General features: G+C 35.0%; 2 protein-coding genes across 4 annotated transcripts; one reads left to right on the top strand and one right to left on the bottom strand.

Annotated features, from left to right (window-relative positions):
* Window positions 1-1365: 1365 nt before the first annotated feature.
* LOC116162947 (acyl-CoA Delta(11) desaturase-like) lies at window positions 1366-7117 on the bottom strand. 2 transcript variants are annotated; one of them, XM_031476725.1, is made up of 6 exons: window positions 7001-7100; window positions 6542-6653; window positions 6086-6288; window positions 5252-5588; window positions 1867-2052; window positions 1366-1809 (listed from the first exon to the last, which is right to left on the bottom strand). In XM_031476725.1, the coding sequence occupies exons 3-6, from the start codon at window positions 6279-6281 to the stop codon at window positions 1458-1460; spliced, it is 1071 nt and encodes a 356-aa protein (XP_031332585.1). In that variant the 5' UTR covers window positions 6282-6288; window positions 6542-6653; window positions 7001-7100; the 3' UTR covers window positions 1366-1457. The 2 variants fall into 2 exon arrangements, with proteins under 2 accessions (XP_031332585.1, XP_031332584.1); XM_031476724.1 differs by lacking the exon at window positions 6542-6653 and having other exon boundaries at window positions 7001-7117.
* A 9703-nt stretch (window positions 7118-16820) lies between these two features.
* On the top strand, window positions 16821-23636 carry LOC116164487 (acyl-CoA Delta(11) desaturase-like). Of its 2 annotated transcripts, none has more exons than XM_031478671.1 (5): window positions 16821-17256; window positions 19851-20076; window positions 20142-20478; window positions 22602-22787; window positions 22880-23636. In XM_031478671.1, exons 2-5 carry the CDS (start codon window positions 19872-19874, stop codon window positions 23247-23249), a joined length of 1098 nt encoding a protein of 365 aa, XP_031334531.1. In that variant the 5' UTR covers window positions 16821-17256; window positions 19851-19871; the 3' UTR covers window positions 23250-23636. The 2 variants fall into 2 exon arrangements, with proteins under 2 accessions (XP_031334531.1, XP_031334530.1); XM_031478670.1 differs by lacking the exon at window positions 16821-17256 and adding an exon at window positions 18232-19228 and having other exon boundaries at window positions 19783-20076.
* The last annotated feature ends 4024 nt before the right edge of the window (window positions 23637-27660 follow it).

Below are 27660 nucleotides of genomic sequence, written 5' to 3'. Positions count from 1 at the left end.
GTGGCGAAGCTGTGGCCGTACCATTTTGGGTCAGACAACACGCAGTTAGCCGGCCCCCATAACTTCTCCAATCCACAAAATCCACCACATTCTTTGGCATATGTCGCGGCCCAGGACAGTGGCAAAAAAAATTCTGGGAGAGGCGGGTACGCTAGGCACATGCCAAAGTATCAAGTATCAATTTAACGGTAACCAACTTCACCTTGTGCCTCAAGCAAAAATGCTTGAAATTGAAAGACGTTCAATCAAAAATGTTGTATCTAACTGATGATCACTGATCAGGAAGGAGAAGCCGAACATCAATCTCAATTCGAGGACATTTACTTCCTAGTTTACTTCAGTTCGCTCTCCGTAGCCGAGTATTACTTAAGTGCTCAAAATTAGCGAGCCAAATATTACTTCGCCAACAAACTCAAACAGCAGTTCGTATACGAATGGATAAGTTACCTTCCAAAGATTTCAATGCCTAAGTTTTCAGGAAAACTCAAGGGTTTGCATGGAATTTTGAGCGATAGCCTCATACACTCAAACCAAAGCAATGATGATATCCAAAGGCTACGTTATCTCAAGTCGCGTCTTGTTGGCGATGCAGTACAAGTCATTTACCTTTGAAAATTACCAAGTCGCTTGGAAAGCCATTTGCTATCGCTATGCTATGATCAGCCTCATATGCTCATTTTTCAGCCATTTAAAATCCATTATACCCCTGTACAAAGGACTCGGTGTAAAAACAATTTGCTCCATTTTCAGATACTTGCCGGTACGAACAATTATTATTCGAAGTCTCAATTATTTATCTTATTTCTCGCAAGCTCGATCCTGAAAATGGAAATGTTTAAGAAACAAATCCACAACCATTGCGCCAAGCGTTGAGGAATTTTAAAACCTTCCTAACTAACACTGCTAACATTCTGCAGTCTGCAGTCAACATCCGCACACAATGCGAATTTCAATCAGTCTCAGCAACAAGTTGACTACAGCGACGCTCCAAGAACTTCTCGTTAAAACTCGTTATTATGTAAGGGATGAGCATGTTCAGCAGCATCCCCATGGACCGTAATGTATCAGTTTCTAATTAAAAAAAAGAAACATAATTTCTCTAGTGCGACCGGCGTTTTGTAGAATTGAAAAAAATTATACCTATATAAGTATGGAAGGTAGTTCCCTTCGTTGTTCTTGGCGAGAATTTTTCTAGACCACCACACGAATTTACAGAAAGACTTTTTAGTTTTGGTTTAGTTTAGAAAACAAACAATATTTATTTACAAAAAATAACAAAAATTAAAAACAAAGAAAAACGGGGAATACGTTAGAAATCAATTTCAAATTCACAAATTTATGAACATAATAAAAGTATATATTATACGACACATAATTAGATATTAATATTTAGTGAATATCTTCGACTTAAGGCTGATACCAATACAAAAAAAGTAATAAATAAATCCGATAGTGTCTTAAAACTCTACTAATTTGTTGTATTTTTTTACTTCCTCAATGTCTTCAGTTTTCATATCGAAATCTCCCCAGCCCCAAACATCGTTATTATTGTGATGATTCTCAAAATTAAATTTAGACCCATCGCCGCTCCGTCTTGCTCTTCTTTCAATGAGTTCCTTCGTTACCGTTTTTAGGTCGTAGGCCCATCCAATTTTCGCAAAAAAGTTGATAAACATTGTGGTTTGGTTGAGGCGAGAATTTCCGAATTCGGATGTTTTGTAGTCCCATGGAAATACGTGATGGTAATTATGCCATCCTTCTCCATACGTGACCACTGATATAAGGGAATTTTCAACAGCAAATATTCTCCTTAAACATGATTAATTATAATTTTCTCTCCTTCATTTTACTATCAGTGGAACTTACTTATCGTATGGTTTTGTGCCAAACAAATGTGCAATGCTATTCACACAGTATGTTGCGTTTAGCGAAACGCAGTGTCTGAACATCGCTGCTGTGTACCATGATATAGAAAGCGATTCATTCCAGAAATACCAAGGTACAATAGTTGGTAGTAGGTAACATAAAAGGATGACCAAAGGTAAATAGTACCTGTAAAGGAAAAAAGTTGTGCATTAAACCGATCATTCAATTACAGCGTTATTTGTGCATATGGTTCAAGAAAAGAGCTTTAGATTCAATTCATGGTTTGAACTGGACCTGACCACAACGCCCAATAACAATAACAACTTGACCACTACGACAACAACGTCTGTTTCAGTTAGAAAACATTACTATATTTTCTTCAAAAATTAATAAAATGGGGTGATCTAAGTAGTATTGGATTTTTTTATCTCTATAGGATGTGGGTAAAATCCGGGCCCGGCCCGGACCCAGATTTGGTGGATAAGACCCGGACCCGGGTCTGAACGCGAACTTTGATGTGTAAAAGTCAGACCCGCACCCGGACTTGGTGGGTTCTTTCTTTTATATTTTTGTGCATCGAAACATTGAAGTCGTCATGAAGATCCTGGTGAAGTTCCAAGCCTTACTTTTTTCGGATGGATTTGCTCTTTCTGTGCGTCAAATATTCCACTTCAATTTCAACGCATCGGGAAGATTCTGATGGTCCCCAAAAGTTTTGGAACTTAATTTTACTGTTTCACGAAAAAGAATCAAACGTCACAATCATAAAAGAACTGGTAAATATTTGTGGAGAGTCGAGCTATAGTACGGGGGCATAGTGACATAGGTATTTACATAAAAGTCAGGAAAACGACACATTACTGGCGAGGAAATATTGGAGTACGGGGCCCATTTGGGGCCGAGTAGTGCCATTTTATTGACTTTTATGTTATTTTCCGAGTTCTGTACTTATTACATTTTATCCAACATCGTATTTTAATATAAAATTTCAATTTTCATATAGAACTATTGGTTAGTGTCAATCTGTCAGTGATGACAGAAGCGAGGACAGAAGTCATTATAGACACCATCACTGGTCACAGGTGCAGTCGGTAAAGTGACAGGAGGGAGGAAAAGTAGTCTGGTAAAGTTTCATTGCTTCTGTCATGGAAACTAAAATTTCCTGAAATAGGTATGAAAATGAAGGTTTTATGACGGTTTTGGGTAAAAAAATAAATATCTTGCGAGAAAAGAAAACATAAAACCTAAAGCAGTTTAGAAAAAGTTAGAATGCGAGAAGGATGAGAATCACGACCTATCCCTAGAAATAATACCTTCCAACGCAGGGGTATTATTCGCCGAGGAATATTTAATACTAATTGGTTGCATTGTGATAGGAAAAAATCACCATTTCTTAGTTTTTAACCTCACCAATAAAACATTGGGAGGTTACTGAAATCAGTCCAAAATTCGATTTTGAGAATTCACCGGAATTACACGTTTCAAGGTCCTAGGAGTCAAAAACAGTGGTTTTTAAAAAATGTCTGTACTAGTGTCTGCATGTACGTATGTGTCTATGTGCGTGCGGCATGATTCTTGTGAACAAGGTTCAGCCTACCCGACCGATTCGATTGGTTGGAATTTGAAATATATGTTCCCTTAAATGCTCTTGAGAGCTGAAAAGCGATTCGAAAATGGCAAATGCCTGTTTGGCAATAAAATCGATATTTATTTAATTACGTATAACTTTGTAAGGAGCAGACCGATTTGTAAAAATGTTAGAATGTTAGAAAAATCTTTATTTAATGTATTTAATCGACGTATCTTAATTTGTTCAGAGAGAAAACAAAACAAACAAAAATATCACTTATTTGTTGCGAGGGAAAGAAGGAATTTAATTTGCTGTCAGTTACGTTTGTGACAATCTTGGGATAGTGAAAATTAATTTATTGATTCAGATTTTACTTCCAAAATGGTTTACGCACTAGCCGAATGAGTGGAAATTATTCTAATTTTCTCGAAAACGAATCGACCGATTTTAAAAAATAATGCAGATTAATGACGAACAATGAGTTGCTAGCCATAATGGTGTTGCTTTTTGCAAACTATTCCGCAAACAATACCTCAACTATACAATGACTCATGTGTAGATACTGATCTATCTAAAATCAAAAGATAGTTGTTTACCAACGAGTTATAAACAAACCACTATCATTGTTTAAATACACAATGCAACTATCAAATTAATCCTCGAAATGGAAATTACCTACTCTCTATGTTCATTGTTTAAATTACCATAATCATTATACATTTATACCACATACCATTTACATTTGTATTTTGTATTTAAATCTGTACCAAAATTTTAAAAATTCATTTTTAATTACTTTATTGCTGATTGTACTCTCGACTCTGTTCTCGTGGTGACTTTTTTTTGTCGTATACGGATTGACCTTTGTGACGCGTCTTATATTTGCGTATTTGTTTTTATAAAAAACGAGACTAAAAAATAATAACCGATCAACAAATAAAGCAATAGAAAATTATTATTTACTAAAAATTGCTGTCATTGTTTTTCCAAAGCATCACTAGGTCTAAGAAATTTTTTTTTATTTCAAACACTGACAAATTCATCAAATACCTACTCAAATTACTCATATTTATTACATAAATTGTGAATGGGCAGTTTAAATGTACCAATGTATGGTATTTCTGAAAAGCATTTTTAAGAGCTTTCCTATGATGTATCACAAGTGATACGTCACAATTCAAAATTTAGGCATGGGGGTGGCGGGGGGTACGAGGTTGAAGTTGGTTCCTTCTTTATATGACCATTTTGGTTCCCCCTCGATTCTACCGAAACGGTTTTGGCCATTTTGTGATACCTCTAATATAAAAAACGATATCGCCCATTGAAAGTTTTAAAAGTGCCACCCTGTATATTAATTAATAGGGGTCGATTTTTAAACCCCATCAGCCCCCAAAATCAGTTTATGCCGACATCTACAAGACCGATTTCGACCCCCAGGGGTCGATATCGACCACTTTCAGAATCCTTGCTTTAAACCAACGAGGTAAAGAAAGGAGTTCGTAATTATGCGACGGAAGTGTGTTTGTAAATTGCTTTTTGAAGCAAATAGCCATAATGCATTCCGTTAAAAAGAACTATGGCTTCAACTAATGATCAACATTCAATTTACATACCTACTACTTTCATACAACAAAAAAGACTGATTTGACCCGTGTTTAGTTCGGTGTAGTGGTCACCCTTAAAGTTTTTACGGTGGTGTGGTGTCATTATCGAAAATTGGGCATTGTGGTCATGTTAGGTGTGAAACGCTGTATTAAATTGGGCGTCATGGTCATTGGCCTTTTTGATATAGGTCCATTAGAATGATCCACTTACTTTCTTTGGAATTGAACAACTGGGTCCGATTCTAAATCATCCACACATATTGTCTTTCTTTTATTTATAAAATCTTTATGTTTGAGAACCAGCAGCCATCCAACGTGAGAAAAAAAGAAACCACGCTTCGCGTTGTGAGGATCGCCATCCGTATCTGAGAATTTATGATGTGCTCTATGATTTCTTGCCCAACCATAAATGTGACCTTGGAATGTCATCGATTGACATATCATTAAAATTATCCTTAATGGCAACTTTGCTTTATACGATCTATGCGACCACAATCGATGTGTTCCTGCTGTAACACCTTGAAAGGATATGGTTCCATATATGTAGGCTAAAACATGGTTGTACAAATTAGAAAAAATTGCTCATGCCACTTTCCATTTATGTTATACCTAAGCGAAGCAAACGTGGAATGTTTCGCACGCTCAAAAATTTCCTTACCAATGAAGAAAACCTTTTTCAGAATAGATACCGGGGGAAAAAAAATGCAACTAAAAAATTTGTAACAATCGTTGTATGTTTGAGCAAAATTTGTTTTGCTACAAGTAAACATTGCACCTCACGGAACCTACCTGACACTGTTATTTTGTTTAAACATTTTTTTATACAATCCCGAATACGACAAGCATCTATGGTATAGGTGCAACTGTAAGAAACTACTTTTTTTATTACTGTCAGTCAAGTATCATACATTTTACAGATACTTTTTCTAATTCATATTGTATTTTAGTATATTTTCAACAAAAACAGGAGTGCCATTAAAATATAAAATTTTCTGTAGGGTTTTAAGATCAACATTCCCATAGTATCAAAAAATAAATCACTTACTCCAGAGGCACGTTTTCCAGGAGCAATAAAAAAGAAACAGATACAATCCATATAAACCACCAGCATATATGAATACCATAATCAAAACGTGTGACCATACAAGTTTCCATTTGTAAGTTGATTTGGAAATGGAACCCTCTTTGCTTTCCGGTGTTACATCAGTCTCCAAGTGCGAGGTTACAATATTAGTGGACATATTTCTTCTGTAACAAAGAATATGGTACAATTTAATCCTGTCCTGTTTGAACTATGCACATAATACGTATCTATGGCTATACCTACGCACTAATTTACATGCAATTTCTCAAAGCAGCCAAATTCTTCAACCACTCTAATGTAAATGATAGGGTTAGATAATTTACTCTACGTCTACGTCTACTAGTTTTGTTGTTAATTGAATGGAATTTAATGTACATTAACGTACAAATTTTATAATTAAGGTACGGAAGTACTTACTTGTTATGTTAACATTTTATGCTTGTTCGAAAAAATATTAAAATGTACCGTAATTCAGCGGATTCATACACATCGAAACGTAGTAGTATTTTTCGTATGAGCTAAGCCCAATCTGGAAAGTCCAATACAAACAAGTTACCACAGTAAAGTAGTATTTTGCAATTATTGCTTAATTCCTTAATGAACTCATTTACATGGACGTTGTAGGTAAGTAGGTACTACAGCAAATATCATCTAGTATGATCTATGAAACTATGATCTTTGAGTAAAGCAAAGAATCCAAGAAAATTAAAGTGTATCCTGATTTTAATATTATATCGACATGAAATATATACTTTACTTCTAAAGCCGAAAATTGGTGAAATTTATATCCTGCACAATTTTTTAAAATGTGCAATTATACGTACTTTTGAAATAATTAGGCCACACATAGGTAATAATTATAAAACTAAAACTTACGCACGTATCTGGTACCAACAATGAACCAGTATTGACTCGAAATTCGGAATTCGTGTGCACGGCACACTCAACAACACCTACTTAAAGAAAAATTTGTGAACAATGCTCTATAAAATTTCACAAATACTGACCTTCACAATCACGATAAAAATGGCATTATATTATCATATCTTAAATTCATTTAAATGATCCGTCCTTCAAATTTGCTCGGAAATGTGAGATGTACCTATCCAAACTTTCCAACTTACGGAAAAAATTAGTTTCCCATTTAAAATACAGTGTTCCAACTAAAGACGACACTATTAGTAGGTAACTTCTTTATTGTGGACTAGTCATCTGAATTGCCTATCAAGGATGAAGCACTATTCCTAATGGATTACACACATCAAATAGAAAAACTGTTTTAGCAACGGATTAGTAATATACTTAATATACAAAATATAAAATAAAACGGAATATTTTGCATATTTTGAACGTAAATGGAATTCTAAGTCCATAGTCTTTATGGCATAGCTACTGTCGATAAATTAATGTATAATTGGCAACAAGGTCATAAAAATCTCCCTTTACATCCAAAATCTAGTACACCTAATTTCAAAATTGTTTGAAAATGTGGAATTAATATGCCAGATGGACGAATTTAAAAATTTTACAGCACATTTTAAATGACCATTATTTTAAATAGAATGGCATTTTTCGTCAAGGAATAAAAAATATATACCATATATTTCATCTAACAATCTCGGCGGTAGAAAAAATAAACAGCAAACAAAATTGTCCAGCAGTGCTTTATATAGTTTACTAGTAAGCTACGAGTATATAACTTGGCAATAGAAAAAACACTCCATACATTAACAATTTCACGTTCATTGAATAATATTAGAGTGCAATCAAATAATTAAAGGCGCAGTATGTGTGCTACATGAAAAAACCAGTTGCCAAATTCTTGACAGAGCAGCTTCCTAGTTTAAAGCAAATAACGTTTTTACATGCCAAACGTCATATTAATTTGCTGTATGTGCAGGTTTATTATTAAACACTAATGGCCGTTTGCAGGACAAATTTAAGCGGGGCTTAGCTTAAGCGTAGCTTAAAATCCATGGTAACCATTGTCTCAATAATCGTTGCCATGGATTTTAAGCTACGCTTAGGCTAAGCTCCGCTTAAATTTGTCGGTGCAAACCGAGGTGCAAACGGGCATAAATTGTTCAAACTCCAACAGGAAAATTTTTGTGGACCTCTTACAGACTTAAATGTAATTTGGATGTTATATCTTAAAACTTAAACGATTATTAATTAAGGTCAATTTTTTATTCGTACATAACTGAAAATTGCTTTGTTTTGGATTCCTTCTGTTGTTTTGTGCATCTTTTTATTAACACCGGACTCAACGAATTTCCCTCTGCGATCTTGATGGCGCACTTTCCACCAAGCATGCGAAAATTGTTTACGATTTTTTAAAAAGTTCTCAAAGTCCCAAATTGCAAAATTCGCATCCTCTTCGTGTACTCTTTTTTTAAAGAAAAGATTCTGCAATTAATTCCCTTAGAAGAGAAATGTTCTTGAAAACGGCCATACCTGACCGGGTTGAAAACACCGGTTCTCATCCGATCACCGACACAACGTTAAGCAACGTCGGGCCAGGTCAGTACTTGGATGGTGACCTCTTGGGAATTTATTTATTTTTTTTTATTTTAATGTCACAGGATAACATAATGATTAATAATTCTAATTCCTAATTAGAATTAATTTAGTGTTGGCAAAAAAATTTAGAGTTTTTGAACTTTGACATTTTTTTTCTCGGTTTTTTTGTAATAAAACCTGGCACAATTTTTGTAGGTTGTCCACAGAAAAATAAGGTCTTTCGAATACCTTAAGAAAAATGTTAGGTTGCAAGAGCGCGAAGTTATTTCATTTTTATCACACACTGATAATAATTTGTTATCAAATTTAACTTCATTCACAAGCTTAAACCCTTAGCAACCATCGGTCGTTAACAGAAGTTTATTTTTTTTTACCTCGAATCAAAGTTAATGAGGAAATCGCAAGGCAACTTTGCACTTTTTGTAAACGCCACCTTAATATATAGAAGCAAAAAAATCAAAAACTAGTTATACTTACTTTTTTATAATTCGTTTTTAGAGAAAACTAACAAAGACAGTTTTAATTTGTTAATAACTTAGGCATAATTACACTACAAAGAAACTAGATCCTAAAGCCGCCGAAGTTTAACATTTACATTACTCATTAGTTATCAATTATCATGCAAAAGCTTTCGTCACTCACAAAAAAGAGCATTTTACTATTTCGCGATGAATTTTGTGCTGCATTCCTCCATATTAATTTAAAAAAAATTTCAAACAATCACAAAAAACTGGGACTGTTCAGGTTTAAGTGACATTATTTTTGACCCTGACGTCGACGTTTCTATTCGCATTCTCACTTCGCAGTGTATGACATATGCGATGCGTGCGTTGTTTGTGGGTGTTGCGGATATTTTCCTTCACGTCCCGTAGATAAGAATATGAATTACACTCTACATTAAATATCATGATACTACAAGTTGTAGTATCATGATTAAATATTGTCTTCTGGTTGGGTTAGGTCTATTGACGTACAGACTGTTTTCCGTGGTTTAGTAAACTTTTTAATCTTTTCAGTTTTCAATTAACCTGTAATACTAATGTTCTTTTGGAAACTATAGATGACCTGTTAATTGGGGTTCGGTTTCAATGCACCACAATTGTACCTTATTCATTATTGTTATTTACATCCAATGCGGATATAAGATTTACTCAATTAAAACATTAACACATACTCACATATCTATAACCACAAATATAAGTGGAAAAAAATTACTACATGCTCCCAGTAATCATATCCAACAGCGATATCCCATAACTAAGGTATTATATTTTGTTTAATCATTAGATTTATTATTCAATGGTTTAATCCAGTTCTAACAAAGAGTATATACCTACTCTTTGGTTCTAGCACAGATTTAGTTAATATCTGGTTCTAGTGAATGTAAAATCGGGATGCCATGGAATTTTATAATACAAAAACTACGCCAATATCCGTCATGCCATGGAATGTCTGCTATAAAACAAATCAAATTCTATCAAATAGTTATTTGTTTCATTAGTACAAAAAATGTCAGTTTTCGGGACGAGGAAGATAGTTGCTGGACGACGCGTTACCGGAGTCCAGCAACCTTCCGAGTCCCGAAAACGCATTTTTTGTACGAATAAAACATAAAATTTTTTCTCCGACCCCCTTTACTTCAAATTATATTCGAATTTAGATTCAGTCACAGTTTCACTACTAGTATAAGAACTTCTGCTTTCTTGTCCTCACGTGTCATACCACTCTAGTTTTTAGGTTAACTTATAACCTATTCGTTCTTACTTCTTACTTCTCACCTCTCGCGACTTTGGAGGGAGCAAATCTTGAGGTAGCATGTTCTGCCGTTTCTAAAATCTCTGGCGGAGTGCAATCCATGTCGCTATCAGTTTCAGTCATTTCTATTGTATACACAATTAATATTGTTATATTTTGTATTGAAATAAAGAACTTACCTAACAGTTTTTTAATTAAAATTAATTGCAATTAACTTTTTCAAATTTTGAATTCAAAATGACAGATAATAGTGCAATGGGTCTGAAGTAGATGGCGTTACGCGCGACGGCGAGTTGTATACGTATTAAAATTACGTTCACGGAATATGTAAATTACGTTACACATGGTTTAAATAAAAATAGCGAGCGTAAATCATTTTCAATACATGTACATACGTATAGGTAACATCACTATTTGATTTGTATGTATAGAAATATCTTACAATCTGCAATGTAAAACGATGTCAATGTGACATATCTCCGTGATTGTAATTTTTTAATTGGCCAACTTTCAAGGTCAATTTCTTTTTGGTACTAGGACCAAAAGTATCCACTTTTTGTACAGTTGCCATGGTGAAAGCGATTAATCCGCAAAACGTCAATTTTACGTACCGAATACTGTCACAAAATAGCGTCTTATTCAGGTGGTTGGAGAAAAAAGTATTATATTTAGAACAGCGAATTCAACATAAAGAAAGACCAAATTAATAAAAACGGTTTCCTAATATAACAATTTACAAATACATGTTCGAAGAAGTCACCATTAACTGCAAGACAGTAACCAAGTCGATCATACAATCCATTTCGAACTGCTGCTAATTGATAACTGGTTATCTTTTTGTTTTAGAAAATTCCATGGCATCGCAGATTATTGAAAAAGATGCGGGTTTTATTTTTCCAATTTTCCGTCTTTATATGAAAAAAATTGAAAACTAATACGGTTGATTGGCGTAAAAAAATTTTGTCTACGAAAAACTTTAATAGATTTATGCTCTAAAATAATTTGGGGAGCCAATAATCGCATGTTGTGAATTTTACACTGAAATCCCTATGATGCGTTACGCAATAAGTCACCACCCTGTACAGGGCCATTCTTGATGAGTCAGTTAGAAAGACATGGAAAACCTTTGAAAATGAAACTAAACTGATAAGTCCTTTAAGGGTTTTGGCACATGATGAATTGAACTAAAATATTTTCAAGATGGCGCCACTTCCGGAAATACCGGAAGTAGCCATCAACTTTGTTATTTTAAATAGGGACCCAATTTTAATTTATTATTCGAAAACGGTGAGAGATATTGCAACACAGTTTTCAGTGATTTATTAAAGAAAGATCGAATTTTCTTATGGTATGCGTAACAGTCTAAAAAAGTGAAACTACGCCACTTTTTCAAAGCTCTCAACTTTTAAACTTTTAAATATACGCTCGTCAAGAATGATCCTGTATACATATATATTAATATTGTTCCGTATATATGTTATTATAAAATTTTGCAATAAAGGCATGGCAGGTCAATTATTTACTTATGTCTTAATTTCTTTCATATTAAAAATTCTCTCAAACCTCATGTACCTAAATACAAAGGTAAATATTAAATACGTAAGTGAATAAATGACGATTAAGACTTATCTAATTTTTCATCTCATGTATAGTATTCATTTCACATCCATTCGCATTTGGCATACAATGCATTTTCGTGGACACGTTATAAGCGTTACTACGTATAACATTGAAAAAGCAAATCTAAAGTCTATATATACTTACAGTGAAATTTCGGGAAAGTATAAGGGAAGTTCGGGGGAAGCACAAGGAAGTACTGGGAAGTAAGGGGAAGTATGAGGAAGTAAAGGGAGGTACGGGGAAGTAGGTATAGGGAAGTTAAGAGGACGTACTGAAGGACTTCCCCCGAAGGAGAAGTATTGTACAAATTTTAGGTCTGGTAATTACCCCCTGGCACCGACAAAGGGAATGTGGCAGCCTTCGACAAGATTTTACTGATGGTGGAGTCAAAACTTCAAAAGAGAATTGTGGGAGAACGGGACATCGGAAGCGGCTACCGACAAAGGGAATGTGGTAGCCTTCGACAAGATCATATTGATGGTGGAGTCAATACTGGCTAATAAAACACTGATCTGCCACACAAAAATGAGGACTTTGATAATTTTTTTATTATTTTTCTGCCCGTTCTCGGGTGTAGAGGACAATGTATAAATTTTTTATTTGATTTGGATTTGTCAAAGTTGAATTAATGTAAAATTTTGGGGGTTTAAGGTTTCTAAATAATTTTAAAGTAGTCAACATTTTGATTTGTTATTAATATTTGCGACATAAAATTACGGATCGAATGGCATCTAAATGACGAATATTAAAGCAAGATAGATTTTCACACACTGCGGGGTGCTCAATCCGAATTTCAAATTATGTCGAAAATATTTTAAAAACTGTTTGGCATAATGTAAAATTTCAATGCAAGGTCAGTGACACGTCACGCAACTGTGAACATACCTATAACAAATTTAAATACATAACGTGCGCCTTCCTTATTTCATGTTAGCGTTAATTTTTAAATACGTGTGTAGGTATAGAGGTATTTAGGTACCTATAATTTCTAAAGCAGCGTTGGCTACATTAAACTAAGTACAGTTTTTTTTTTAAATAGTTGATTTAAGAATATATGCTTTTTTTTAAATGTGTATTCTCCATTTTGCCTAAAAGTTGCATTTAAACGATTGAATTGCACTTTACAATATGGTTGCAAGTTGCAACTATACCTAAAAAATACATAAATTCCTTAATAAATTACATTTTTCCATTGACTCTCGGAGCAAGAAATCCTCGAACAGATAGCGACACATTGAAATTTGGACCATTTAACGCGTGCATAGGTATATTAGGTATATAACTGAATTTTCGCGTTAAAATTCGATTTAAATATTCGCGGTTGGTATTTTCTAAAAGGAAATAAACCCATAAAGAGCGTCTAAAAAAGCGACAGAGCACCTTGGTGTGACTCCACGGAGTGATTGGATTTGACCCATTTTCAATTGGCTTGTTACATTGTGGTATGTACGTTAACTGTGCAAAGTTTGAACCAAATCGGTCCAAGCGTTTGACCGTTATCGTGTTCACGGACAGACGGACATACAGACACCATCGACTCCCCTATAAAGCTTGTATCGCTTTGCTCTGCCGCTTAATAAGGTAGCGGCCCGAATGTATATTTCCACGAAGACGGCACTGATTGGCACGAAAGAAATCAAAGATTGCGCTTTGTTTCGTCCGCGTGGAACTGGTGTCTTTTTCTTCTTTGTTCTACATTCAAATGGGCCATAATTTACAATAAAAATGCCAAACATAACGCTATACGAGTGAAGTTAATGATCCATATTGATTCGACGACTCAGAGCGCGTGGATATTAATCATTTTCGACTACGGTTTGCTAGCTTAAGGCTGGACAGTACACCTGTTCCGTTGTCCGAAAACGCTTGATTTCGTTCCACGATATCTGCATTCTGAGCGAAGATGAAGAAGTCGAATATTCCTGTGAAAGGTGAATGCTTGAGCTAGACAATAACGCCGGGGTTTACTAAAATGTTTTAAAATAATCTTTAAACGTCGAGAGGGCTGTTAGGGTGCCATATTTTGGAAAATTTGGAAATTGTTCCAACTTCATTTATAGATAAGTTATCTTGGAAAAACAACTTAAAAGTTTTCCTCAAAAGCGCGGAGAGATAGCTTCCGCCGCGTCGCTTGGAGTATACAGATAGAAAATGTGTATTATAATTATAATTGGTCTAAGTTTGTTTCTGCCATCAATCACAAATTAATATTATAAATGGCCAAATTTGGCGATTGACAATAGGCAACTTTACATACTCCGTACTGTATGTACTGTCCAGCCAGGGGAATTTTGGGAAGATGTATGTGAGCTTTGGTTATTAAGAGCAATTGTAATTTTATGTTTCGAATAGTTACTGTGGGTGTTTCAATAAATTACTCAGGTGATGTATTTCTTTTGTTTTTCGTTATTGCATCCATCCAGTAATTATATGATTGTGTTAGATTATTATTTGCCAAATTCACGGCAAGACTGCTAGTGCAGCATGGAGCTACCAAATTACAAATACAGATTACTCTTTTATCATGGTACTAAAATTGCAATGTGTTTTTCTACGCAAATATGTTGATTTTCCAATTTACAGTATCACTGTAGGTAACGTATGCTTTCTTAGAGATTATATTCAACCCGATGATATAAATATAAATAATAAATTTTATAGCAATTCGTTGATGGTTGCTGTATTTGGGGTATCGACATTAAATTGTTAATTTATAATTGAATTTCTTGCAGCATATTTAATTTCTTTTGTAGGTCCAATATTTTACTGTTTATTTACATCAGGGTGTATAATCTGGGGGCGAGTTACCTACATTAGATCAAGATTGTTACATATATTGCGCTTGGCACTGCGAATTAATAACTTTTTTTCTGAAACTACTTTAGAAACAACACTTTCGTCTTTAAAAAGGGTGAAGAAAGTGCGATTTTTCTCTCTAGCGAGGAAAGTAAAAAACAATTGCTATTGACATTTAAAATTGAAACATTCCCATATCTAGGTTGCTAATTCCTAATTGGCAACTTCCATTATTGCATACGAATATTTTTAGCGCATTTTTTAAGAATTAAAAAAATGTGCTATTGTTTGCGTCTTGTCCGTCCGTCCGTCCGGACCCAATTCTGCCGTTTCGAACTACTTTTAGGGGAATGGTCCTAGAGTCCTGGAATTTTTTGCAGTAGGTAACGGTAACCTATACCTTGACGGTGTGCCAGACAGCCATCAAATTTCGCTGTCTAAAGAGGAGCCCCCCCCCCACGAATTATTTCCTGAGATGCTGTTTTTGAAAGTAAAACGTGCATAACTTTTACATACGACAACCAATTGGTTGTTGGCTTGCATTTCAGGTAAAAGTGGCAAAGTGCCACCTGACATACGCAGAGATATACTTAAAATGTAAATGTAAATGTATTATATTCATAACAAATCAATATTCACTAGATTCAGATCATGACGAAGCATAAACATGGCGACAATTTTTACAAGAAGTAAACAATCCCAGAGGAAGAAAATAAGAAGAATAAGGGAGCTTTACTAAAGTATTTTGAGTCGACCACCCAAAGAGCCGAATCTGAACGTGATACAGAAGATAGTACTAGTGTCACTCCAAATCAGAAAGCTGTTCCGTCTTCTAGTGGCGGACGTGGCGAACTTGAAGATTTACCTAATGAACCAAGCGTTAGTAGTTGAGCAACCGGATTTGCTGGTGGAAGAGGGAACCTCGAACGGATTGATACTCTTGACGGTCATGATGAACATATCATAGTATTTCACTACTGTGTTCGACAGTACGCCAGATTTCTCACACAAGCACTACATGATCCAAATACTGCGTTATGTAAGACTCGATAGCACCAAGGTGCAAGTGATCATTCATTGACTTTCTTGAAAGTAAGTGCAAAAATGCAAAAGATATCACTATAATGATTTTGTACAAAATGGAAAGCGATGAACTGGATATCCAAAATTGCCATGGACAGGCATGATGCAGCTGTCATGATGCCCAGTTTGTTGCATGCACTTAATCATTTATTAAATCTAGTACGTATGTAGGCAGCATCCATCGCAGTAAACTCAATGACGTTCTTTGGTACTATATGGAGAGGGTTTTCAATTACTTTTCATCTTCTCCCCGCCGGTAGAAAACTCTTACCCGCCGGCGCCGGTAGAAAACTCTTACCGGCCAACGTTACAGGTCAATTGAAACACGATGTGTTGATAGTCCATACCGCCGACTAGAGACACTACGCCGACGGACCCACGTACGCCGACAATGGACCTCATCGTCGTAAACCGTTCTGATAAATTTAAAAATTTGTAAATCTCTCTACAACGGCGGAATTTTGTGCTTTTAGATTTTTTAAATTTCAAATAAAAAAGTTGGATGCGGTTTGAAAGTTAAAACGTTAACGTTACATCGACATGGACACCAAATTTTTGAATTTTTGAATAATTAAATAACGATCAAACAACAAACGTGAATATCGGGGGCAAACTTCACGCCCAAAACTTACAAAATTTATTCTGAAGATGCTATCAGCCAACAAACGGTAAAGAATACCCAACATATACAAACAAACGACCAACAACCGATTACAACTAACAAAAATGAAATATTGCAACTTCGGGGGAGGGGGGGGCTCACTATACTCCCAAATTTTTGAATTGTGAATAATTAAATAACGATCAACCAAAAAAGTGAAAATGTAACTTACAAACACCAACAAACGACCAACCAACGATTGCAATTAAAATATTTTGAAAATTCAAAAAACTAACTATACGCCCAAATTTTGAAATGTGAATAATTAAATAACGGTCAACCGACAAACGTCAAAATGTAACAACAAACGACCAACAAAGGATTGCAATAAAAATATTCTGATAATTCCAAGCTACCTAATTAAATTCACATGACTTCACAAGTTGGTACCAGCAAATGCGTAGGTACTTTCTGGGAAATATTCCGTAGCCTAAGTAGGTATTCTCTCATGTTCCAATACATTATAAATAATAATGAAGGTTAGCACTTTCTCAGATCAAGTTGCGAAATAAAGTATTTAACATGTCTTTACATAGCAGTTTTTTGAATTTATATTTTGGCAGTTTAAATTAGGTACTCCCACAATCTAAATCCTAAAAAGTACTTGTTAGTTTACCTCTGCACCTACAAGTTCCACGTTATAATAAGGATTTGGAACCTGTAGTTTATTTTCCGTTCCAGTAGTTGTTGGTTACAGGTACGTAATGATTTGGCGATCTAGGTAGGTACATTATTGTTTGATCCTGTCGTAGTACAATTTTTTTTCGTATTTCTCATGAAAATATTCTCTTACCGCTGCTCTCGTACTAATCTAGGTAACAAGCTTAATTCTAAGAGTTTTCATGTAATGTTCCCATGAACCTGTAACTTTCGACTCGAATCTTATCAAACTTATCCTTGATCGTACCTATATCACGATTAAACATTTTTCTGAGAATTTCAATATTGTAGCTTCACTAGTAATGTCTTTAGTAAAATGAATATGTATTGGGTCATACAAAATTAACATGGATGTTTGTGAAACTTCCCAAGGGTGAACTTCGACATCTTTTTTACATTTTTTGCGCAATTCCACAAACGTAAAAAAATGCGCTATTGTGGCCACTCTGTCCGTGCGTCCTTTCGTCTGGACGCTACTAGTTCTTTATCTTAAGAGCTACTGTTTTACTTTTGTCGACATTTAGTTCGTTATGGTGTCGAGGCTTGTACCAAACCAAGAAAGGAATTTTCTGTGCCCTTTAAGAAAAAAGATATGGCAAAAAATCTATTTTTTGCATGTACCATAATATAATAATATAATAATAACTTTTGCCGTTTATTGAGGATCCTCGAGATCGTTTATTATGTTGTATCGCCGTCTACCCGTCTGTCTGTCTCCGTCTGTCTGTCCGTCCGCCAATTTCTTATCTGTTACGATATTTAAATGAAATTTTGTATGTAGGCACCTCGAATGAAGATAAAACTAATGCCAAATCAAATAAAAACATTCCGCCATTTTTAGCGTTACCGATTTGGATGAAATTCGGAATATTGTAACGGTTTATTATCTTCATTAGAAGCATTATTATTGTTCACGGTATATTTTGTTGAATGATTCTCGTTACTTTTGAATAGATGGCATGGCTCCATCTATTGTTGGAATTTTAACCACGCCATATTACCGCGCATTTTGTGGCATTGCGATTTGTGGTTATCGATTGCCCACATTCAGTTTCCTTTTTCTTTTGTGAGCCGTATCAAAGTGCCCTTCGTTTGAACCAACAGCTGCGGCGTTAGTTGAGAACGCATGGAACTTTAATTGCTATCATCCATATTTTATTAATCTCTGGCAATTAGTGAACGGATTCGCAAACGCATATATCTATAAAAAAACTCATCCCTTAACTCAGTATTATCTTTTTTTTTTAGTGGGAGAACAACGTACCTATTTGTAAAATTTCCTCAATTTCATTGATGAATGACTGGATTTACCTTGTACACTCTCCTGGCTTTCGTGTATACCTTTTGCAAATGCCCCTTTAATTTACAAAATGTATCATATAAACCTGTACCTGCACCTGTAGCATTTATAGTCTTTGTAATCATTTTCCTGTTTGAATTTGTGAATGTTTAGTGATTTCTAGTAGCTTCAACATGATTATCTTTGTAATTAAAATTTATCTTTAAATTATTATAAAATATAGTCCTCTTTGTAGTTGGTGGGCATCTATTTCATTCAGTTACATTCCTCTCTAAATCTCCCCAGCCTTTTCCAGGTCCAGATTCCTAGTTTTGTCCTACTTTGTATCTTCTTGGAGCTTAATCCATAGACTATTTTCAGAAAACTCCCAAAATTACAGTTTATTACCAATTTTTGTAGTCCATGTAAATACCTACTCTGTATTGTCTCTCTATCCTGTTGCTTCCTCGAATGAGACCGAAATGCTTCAGTAATTATTTCCAATGGTGCGAGATTGTAATATTGATAGATTAAATTAATAATCTGCTCGTATTCCATTTCTTCTGGTAATGCGGGCGCCACTTGGTTACACAGTGACACAACGACTCGTAACCCATGTAATGAAATATAGGTAGTATCATTGAATTTAAAAGTTATAAATTCAATGGCAGTATGTCTTCATATTGTCTGCGTGCAAAAAACTCCCTAAAACACTAAATCCTGGCAAATAATAGTATATTATTCAACGAGTGAGAAAGTTGGCAATTATTCACGAAGATAAGATTTGCGCCACGAGTCGAAGACGAGTGGCGTAAATTATCTGAGTGAATAATGCCTTTCTCACGAGTTAAATACTATACTTTTTCTACTTGTATTCAATAATTACAGTAATAATAACATTATCCATAATGGTTTTATTATGTCATCAAACAATTGACAAAATCAGCAATGTACGTAAAATACGGAGACGTTAGAATTATATCGTCGCCACTGCTCATCATAATTGCACTACTGTCCATTTTCACGTAATTTTCACAAAACTGATTTCTCGTAATTTGTTTGATTGACATTAATGTTTGACAACTGAATTTATCGCGATCCGAGATCTTGATTTTTGCTACACACGTTTCCAAGGCAACCCTACAATGTGACCTGAAGAGTAATGACAAACTCGGAATACGATTGGCTGACAACAGTTGAATAATGAAAACACATTGAATAATAGATAACTTTCACAATTAAAAACGCATCAGTATTCTACCTATTATTTAATATGAGTAGAAAAAGAAATATAAAATACAGATGTCTATTAGTTATTTTTAATCATATTAATGATTTGTGTTCTTATTTAGATCACTGTTAGGTTACACTTAATGATCTCCTCTACAATGTTATCGCCCTCAATGCAAGAAAAAGAAGGAAAACCTACTCCTCAATACGGAGAGACAGTGAAAGCATCTGGAAAAGAAAATAAAGTAGTGTGGAGGAACGTAATTCTGTTTACATTGCTACATATTAGTGGACTTTACGGTCTTTACCTATGTTTCTTTTTGCGTTCGTGGTACACTTTTTTTTGGGGTAAGTGGTAAGGTTTATTGTTGCATGCTAGAATATCTACTCTTTACATTCTTGTTTTGTTTTAGCGACTTTGATTGGTCTCATATCAGGACAAGGAATAACAGCCGGTGCACATAGGCTATGGGCTCACCGAACCTACAAGGCTAGACTGATGTTAAGAATCACTTTGATGATTGCGCAAACTCTAGCGCTACAAACCTACATCTATGAATGGGTTCGGGATCACAGAGCTCATCACAAGTTTACGGAAACTGATGCCGATCCGCATAACTCCAATCGTGGATTCTTCTTTTCGCATATTGGTTGGTTAATGGTGAAACGTCATTCAGAGGTTAAACGAAAGGGAAAGACGATAGATATGAGCGACCTGGAAGCAGATCCAGTTGTTCGATTTCAGAGAAAGTAAGTAGAATATGATATACAATTTGGCGCCCCCCTTTGTACATACTTAAGTCAATTTTTTAATAAAATATATTCGATAGTTTCACACGACATGGCCACATTTTAGAGCGACCCACAATGTGGAGAGAATTGTGTCCTCTATTCTATCCTCCTTCATCACACTTCTTCGGTTTCGACCCAACTTCGCGCTCACAATATCGAGTTTTGTTTTTTGAAAACGTCGTTCAACGGTCCTTATGTGCAAGTGCGCTCTCGACGCATGTTTCGCAACGACTGCCTCGGTCAATATTTCATGGAAGTCAGAATTGAGTAAAAACAGAATTGGAAGGGTGTTATGATTTATTCATTAACAGTAATATCAAATTGGTCTGTTCACATCGGTTTGTGCCCACCCCCACACTGCACCACATACTAATGGTGAGAAATTGAAAGACTTAGTGGTCTCCATATAGCTCACCCACCGTACTCTTGTGAATGTTCCCTTTACAGTATCCGCAGAAAAGATATTTAAGCTGTAGATTTGGATATCTGGCAGAACAAAACTAATTTTATGTTAAAGTAACTGCCACGTCTTCAAAGCGGTGCCTGCCATTCCGGAAATGTACATCCCGACGGCGTTCATCGTGGCACCACCGTCCCGGCGTTCATTACTATCGTTGAGTAAAGGATTTAATTATTCAATGTTACTATGCCGGCATTGGGTATCTCGACGATATTTTTATGCCCGTGGGGACTATTGTTTTTTCGGCATCGGAAATGTTTGTAATAACGAAGAAGTGAAGTTATTACTCATTATCATTCTCCCAAATACTGTTCGCGCCGATTTCTGCAGTTTATATATTTTAATTTGTATTGTGTGTTGCATAATCGGCCACTTTGGCATTGGCGCCTATATCGTGAGTTATTTAGTAACCTACAGATGATGAACTAACAAATACTACAGCAGTCATCTGTAAGCTTAAATAAACTAACCAAATATAGAAAACGAGCTCCTGAGTATGGCTATGTATGTGCAAAACCAAATTTTAAACCTGATGTTACTTTTGCTTTTATTTAAAGTGTACATGTATGAAATTTCATTTAATTGCTTCCATAAATAAGAAAGTTGGCACTGCACATCCTGCACAAAAGCAAATTTGGAAAATGGCGCTAGATTTACTTTTATTCCAAGTGGCTATGTATCAAATTTCATTTGAACGCCTCCATAAATAAGAAAGTTGGCACTGCGCATGCGCAAAACCAAATTTAGAAAATGGGGCTACATTTGCTTTTATTCCAAGTGACTATGCATCAAATTTCATTTAAATACCTTCATGCAATCTGGTTTGTAAATGGTCGAGATGCGAAAAGGGCACTGTGAATGTTGATCGATTAGGCTCAATTTTTGGAATAGCGTTTTATATGGCTAAACCTATACGCATATTGAATTTCATACAATTCGGTTCATAACTCACCGAGATGTCAAAAGGGCCTTCCTTATTTTTTGGACTACATTGCCAATTCACGAATTCCGATCTACAAATTTGATAAAGAATCCACCTACAAAATTTCATCCTAATCGGTCCATTTGTTTATGAGTTATCGTGCTAACGGACGGACAGACATAACAAAATTATAAACTCGCTAGGAGCCGCGTTAATAAACTGTTCTCATATTATTGATTCCATATTTTCCATTTCAAAATTTAATTGCAACCCTTTTTTAATTAAAAATGGATACGGTATGTTCCAATTGCAAGAAATGGTCAATTTTCAGTTCAATAACGTAACAAAATTGTACATCGAAAAAAAGTGAGGTTGTTTATTAAGAATCAAAAACATTCACCTTTTCGCCAAGACAACAAAACGCAAGAGTTTAAATTACCGGTATGACTGAAACCGGGATGTAAATAGTGGTCGGAACCGCTTAACTCTAGAAACCGGTACCGGGATGGGAATCGCCGGTATGACCGTGGCAGAACCCAAGAACTCTAACTAATAGTATCAAATTATCCATCTATACAAAAATAAAGGTGCAAAGGTGCTGTTCCCTACACTTATAAACCTCTACCGTCAGCTTCACTAAGATACTATACCTTTTAAAGGAACTAATAAACTATTGCGTTTACCACTGTTTCTTTTCAGGTACTACATAATATTAGTTACCGTCTTGTGCCTATTCATTCCGACATTTGTGCCATGGTATTTCTGGAATGAGGACATTTGGGTCTCTTGGTTCACAACAACAATGTTTCGGCTTTGTGTATCTTTACACATTACATTTATGATCAACAGTGTGGCTCACATATGGGGAACTAAACCATACGATAAGTAAGTAACGTAAGTTTCCTACATTGTTTAGAATAGGTACTGGACCTCATTTTTGCATGAGACGAGCGATTACTTACTTACTGTTTTTCCAGAACGTCTGGAGCTGTTGAAAATGTGCCCCTAGCCTTTCTCGCACATGGTGAAGGTTGGCACAACTATCACCATGTATTTCCTTGGGATTATAAAACTGGGGAATTGGGTGGTTATCGCTTAAATACAACAACTATGCTAATCGACTTTTTCGCAAAAATTGGATGGGCGTACGATTTGAAGACGGTATCGATTGAGACTATAGAAAAAAGAGCGCAGCGTACGGGTGATGGATCGAGGATCGCTGTTACCAAATGTGCTGTAGACAATGTAGACAATCACCATACAAATGTTTGGGGGTGGGGCGATACAGATATGAAAGAGCAAGATATAGATGATGTAAAGTACCACAACCAGCTGAAAGAAGATTAACCACATTTATTATGATATTTCATAATACCCAGAAACGTACCATCAAACCAGGCGTTTGTCTTTGTTATGTTTCTTCAAAAGATAGTAGTTATTTTGTTCGTGTCACGAGATTCATCTTGGTTACTCAAATTTTCTCTCTCTCTCAGCATATTGCAAAAAATATTTCACTTCTATGTTGTTAGTTTGTACCATGGTGTAAGGGATTGCCGCTAAGTGTTTTAATGCAATACGTAGTTTATATCAATTTTACAATTTAATTTCATACTTGGAATGTTGGAATTAGTATTTAAAATATGCCTTCTTCTATGTAAGACTGTATCTAATTTGGCACATCAAATAGAAATTTGGTACTCTTAGAGAATTTAGAACAGTTCTATAGAACGATAATGGAATTGTTTCAATTGTCTCAATTGTTTCAATTTCAACTGAGAGCTTCCTTTGGAATTACGGTGGCAATTATAACGAGTCGACTCCGACGGCAGCTTTGGAGACCCTCTTGAACTCATCAAGGGTGGCGCATTCGCTCATCTTTGATGAAATCTCTAAAGATAAAATCCTCAGTATGATAACTGAGAGGATAACTAAAACAGTTTGTTTTACAAAACTGTTTCCCTGCTCGATACGACTGGGAGGACAATTCCAATAACGTAAAGCTGAATGGAATCGTGTATTACACAGATGGCTTGAAAACTACGGAGAGTACTGGCTGCGGAGTGTTCGGAAGAAATGAACAGGGCTGCAGAATCTCTGTACGCCTAGGACAAAAAGCAACCGTGCTCTAAACCGAGGTATCTTTAGAGTTACAGACAGCTCGGAACGCACCACTTTGTTGCGATGTTGAACTATGAAAATCGCGTAGTATTTGGCGCCAATGAAATGCAATAGTTTCACCTTCAGTAACTTTAACTGCGTTTTGTTGCATTTACGTGTGAGAAATAACCTGAACCTGAAACAGAATAAACTTAACTTTCTTCCACAAATACAATGCGTTTAACGGTTTTCCAAAGCAACTTGGAGGATAGATCAAGGCTCTGGGCAACGGGGCCCAACAGCGGATCCAACGATTATCTTAAAAATCTGGCAGTGGCGCAAACATAATACCGTTATGATAATAAGTGCAGCTGAAAATGATTCTAATCTAAAACTAGGGAATTATCATGTGATTTTCATTAATTATTTCTTTCCATATGCTTATTTCACCTACACCAGAGCTGGGCAGTATTCGATTTTGTCAATACTTTTTAGTATTCAAATACTTTGTAATTAAATACTTTTATGGAAGCAGTATTTGTATTTGTAACTCAAATACTTTCACAAATATTTAGTATTCGAATACTTAGCAAAGTATTTGGATACTTCGTAAAGTATTCGAATACTTCGCAAGGTACTTTGAGAAGTATTCAAATACTTCGCACAGTATTTGAATACTTAACCTTCCTTTTTCACCAAAAATCGACTGCACCAAAATTTCTCGGGAAAACACTTTTTCTTATTAATTTTGGTGCGTAGAATCCAAAACAATTCGTACTTTTTCGATCAGACTTCTCAATCAAAAGTTATAGACTAGAAACCAATTTCGAAAAAAAATTCAAAGGGCTGTAACTTTTGAACTAGTAGCCCAATCTTGGAACTGTTTGAAATTATGGATTCTACAGGCCACATTCTATAAGAAATTTTTTTCCGGGGTCGATCTGAGACAATTTTTTTTTCGGGCCTCAAAAAAAGGCAGTGTATAACCTTCCTTTTTTACCAAAAATCGACTCCACCAAAATTTCTCGGGAAAACACTTTTTCTTATTAATTTTGGTGCGTAGAATCCAAAACAATTCGTACTTTTTCGATCAGACTTCTCAATCAAAAGTTATAGACTAGAAACCAATTTCGAAAGAAAATTCAAAGGGCTGTAACTTTTGAACTAGTAGCCCAATCTTGGAACTGTTTGAAATTATGGATTCTACAGGCCACATTCTATAAGAAATTTTTTTTTCCGGGTCGATCCGAGACAATTTTTTTTCCGGCCTCAAAAAAAGGCAGTACTTTTAAGTTATTCAAATATTTGAGAACAATTTAGAAATGTTTAGGGAAAGTTTCCATTGTCACAAAATCAAATATAAAAATCCGATACAACTGAATACCGAACGATACTGGAGTGAAACTTTTTGACTCGATAGTCTACATAACTTAAAAACAATAGGGACCTTTCTTATATCCTTAAGACCATGTGTACCAATTTTCAAAGCGATCGCACGTTTCTAAACAAACTATCATGCACACGGACAAACGGATGGTCAAAAAGGATCTGTTCCAAAATCGCTAGGATTAATTTCAGAAAGGCGTACGTATCATGTGCACGACGTACGATCGCTTTGAAAACTGGTACACGTATTCTTAAGGATATAACTGGTTTAAGAAAGGTCCTGGTAGGTACCTCCTATATAATAATATAATAATATAATAATAATAATAATAATACGCTTTTACTCCCCTTAAATTTGTATATAACAATAGAAATATAAAAAAAGCTAACCCCATACAAAGTATAACTTGATTTTTAAGTAGTATTAAGACTTTTATCTAGTATACTATTTTAAATTTTTAATGTATTTGAGTGACAAGTATTTGAATACTTTTTACTGTATTCGAATACTTTTCAAAGTATTCGAATACTTTTTATAGTATTCGAATACCTTTGATAGTATTAGAATACTTTTGAAAGTATTCGAATACTTTTGAAAGTATTCGAATACATTCTAAAGTATTTGAATACTTATTTTTTAAAGTATTTGAATACTTTTCAATGTATCTGTATCTAGTATTCGCTTGTGCTGGACGTAAAAGTATTTAGTATTCAAATACCTTTGATTTGTGTAAAGTATTTACTATTTACTATTGAAATACTTTTTGAAAGTATTCTGCCCAGCTCTGATCTACACCTCGTCCGACTTTAAAGTCTTGTGTGGCACATCAAATGCCAGCTGTGAAATCTTATTCATATTTGTAAATAAAACATAAATGACATTCAGCTTTATTGTTTTATCTTTGAATATAAAATCAAATGTTTTAACGATATGGACAACGCACTCTTTACTCTCAGAGCAATATTGTCATGGTACATAAGAAAGAAACAGAACATTATAACAACTGATCAAAATAACGTTTTCGCCCATGTAATGATGCAATCTGCTCTGAAATTGATCTCTTTGCCGTGGAAAACCGAAACAGAACATTTACTGTTTCCCTTTTTCTTCGTGAAGATTTCGTAGCAAAGATTTGCAGATGATGGATATCAAATGACACCATAGGACAAAATCATGTAGTAGAGAAATCATCTGCTTTAACTGTTCATTGATCAACATTCGTCATTCAACAAGCAACTTGTATGCTAAATGCAAAAATGATAACACTTTCAACTCTTTCGTCATTAATGTACACTATTTTTAATAAAGAAGAAACAAAGAAACATCATAAGTGTCTAAGTGGAAATTATAAAAGCACTAAACCTTCCCCATACTTCATTTAATTGTTTCAGATTTTAAATTCAGACATTATGTGACAGCACAGCGACTATAGTTTCGACCCTGAGGTCATTATCAAGCTTCAGTTTGAAGGAACATATAAATAAAAACTATAGTCGCTGTGCTGTCACATAATGTCTGAATTTAAAATCTGAAACAATTAAATGAAGTATGGGGAAGGTTTAGTGCTTTTATAATTTCCACTTAGTCAATTTCACCCCGTTTTGAGTCGTTATAAGATGGATAGCTACCAATTAATCATAAGTGTCGTTGACTTTGTTACGCCTTTTGAAATTTTTTCTTAGATCTATTAATAATTCTGGGCCAAATTCAGTAGGTAAATAAAACTTCGTCCACATCTTCAATACGGTATGTCAACCTATCTACAGAAATCATTGGTAATTTTCAAGATGCAGTTCTCTCGGTGGTAATATGTTTAATGATAACCTAATAACAAATTTAAATCCCGGTGGATCGCTTTAGATATGCTACTAGTATGCTACCCTGTACTTATGTCGCTGTAGTTTGCGGTATCCGGTCAACCACAATTAGACAATGACAGTTTACCCTGTTAGCAAAATTCAAATTTATTAAAAAACAACATCATTCCAAGAATTGGTAATTATAATTGCTTGTGAATTATTCATCAATGTCAATCATACTTAATTTACACATAAAAGCTATTTGTGTGGCACGATTTGCCCTAGTGACTCTACGCTAAACAGAAACGTAGAATTATGACATGTAATACCACTAGTGCTTGAATTATTTCCGGAAATTTGTTCGAGCTCACGAATATTTTGAAAATATTCGTGAGCAAGAACAAATTTGTAAAATAATTCAAGCACGTGTAGTATTCGGTATGAAAATTTCACACCATATTGAACCTCAACGAAA

This window comes from Photinus pyralis, unplaced genomic scaffold (assembly GCF_008802855.1).
Source record: "Photinus pyralis isolate 1611_PpyrPB1 unplaced genomic scaffold, Ppyr1.3 Ppyr1.4_LG2, whole genome shotgun sequence".
Lineage (NCBI taxonomy): Eukaryota > Metazoa > Arthropoda > Insecta > Coleoptera > Lampyridae > Photinus > Photinus pyralis.
Note: the sequence above shows the minus strand (reverse complement) of the source record. Positions and strands in the feature narration are given on the sequence as shown.

Bases quoted from the DNA above. Each gene is read 5' to 3' on its own strand.
- LOC116164487 (XM_031478671.1), top strand. From the start codon at position 19,872: ATGATCTCCTCTACAATGTTATCGCCCTCAATGCAAGAAAAAGAAGGA. The intron at 20,077-20,141 runs GTAAGTGGTAAG...GTTTTGTTTTAG, and splicing joins GTGGTACACTTTTTTTTGGG to CGACTTTGATTGGTCTCATA. The intron at 20,479-22,601 runs GTAAGTAGAATA...GTTTCTTTTCAG, and splicing joins GTTGTTCGATTTCAGAGAAA to GTACTACATAATATTAGTTA.
- LOC116162947 (XM_031476724.1), bottom strand. From the start codon at position 6,281: ATGTCCACTAATATTGTAACCTCGCACTTGGAGACTGATGTAACACCG. The intron at 2,053-5,251 runs GTAAGTGGATCA...TTTCCTTTACAG, and splicing joins GTTGTTCAATTCCAAAGAAA to GTACTATTTACCTTTGGTCA. The intron at 1,810-1,866 runs GTAAGTTCCACT...ATCATGTTTAAG, and splicing joins GGCACAAAACCATACGATAA to GAGAATATTTGCTGTTGAAA.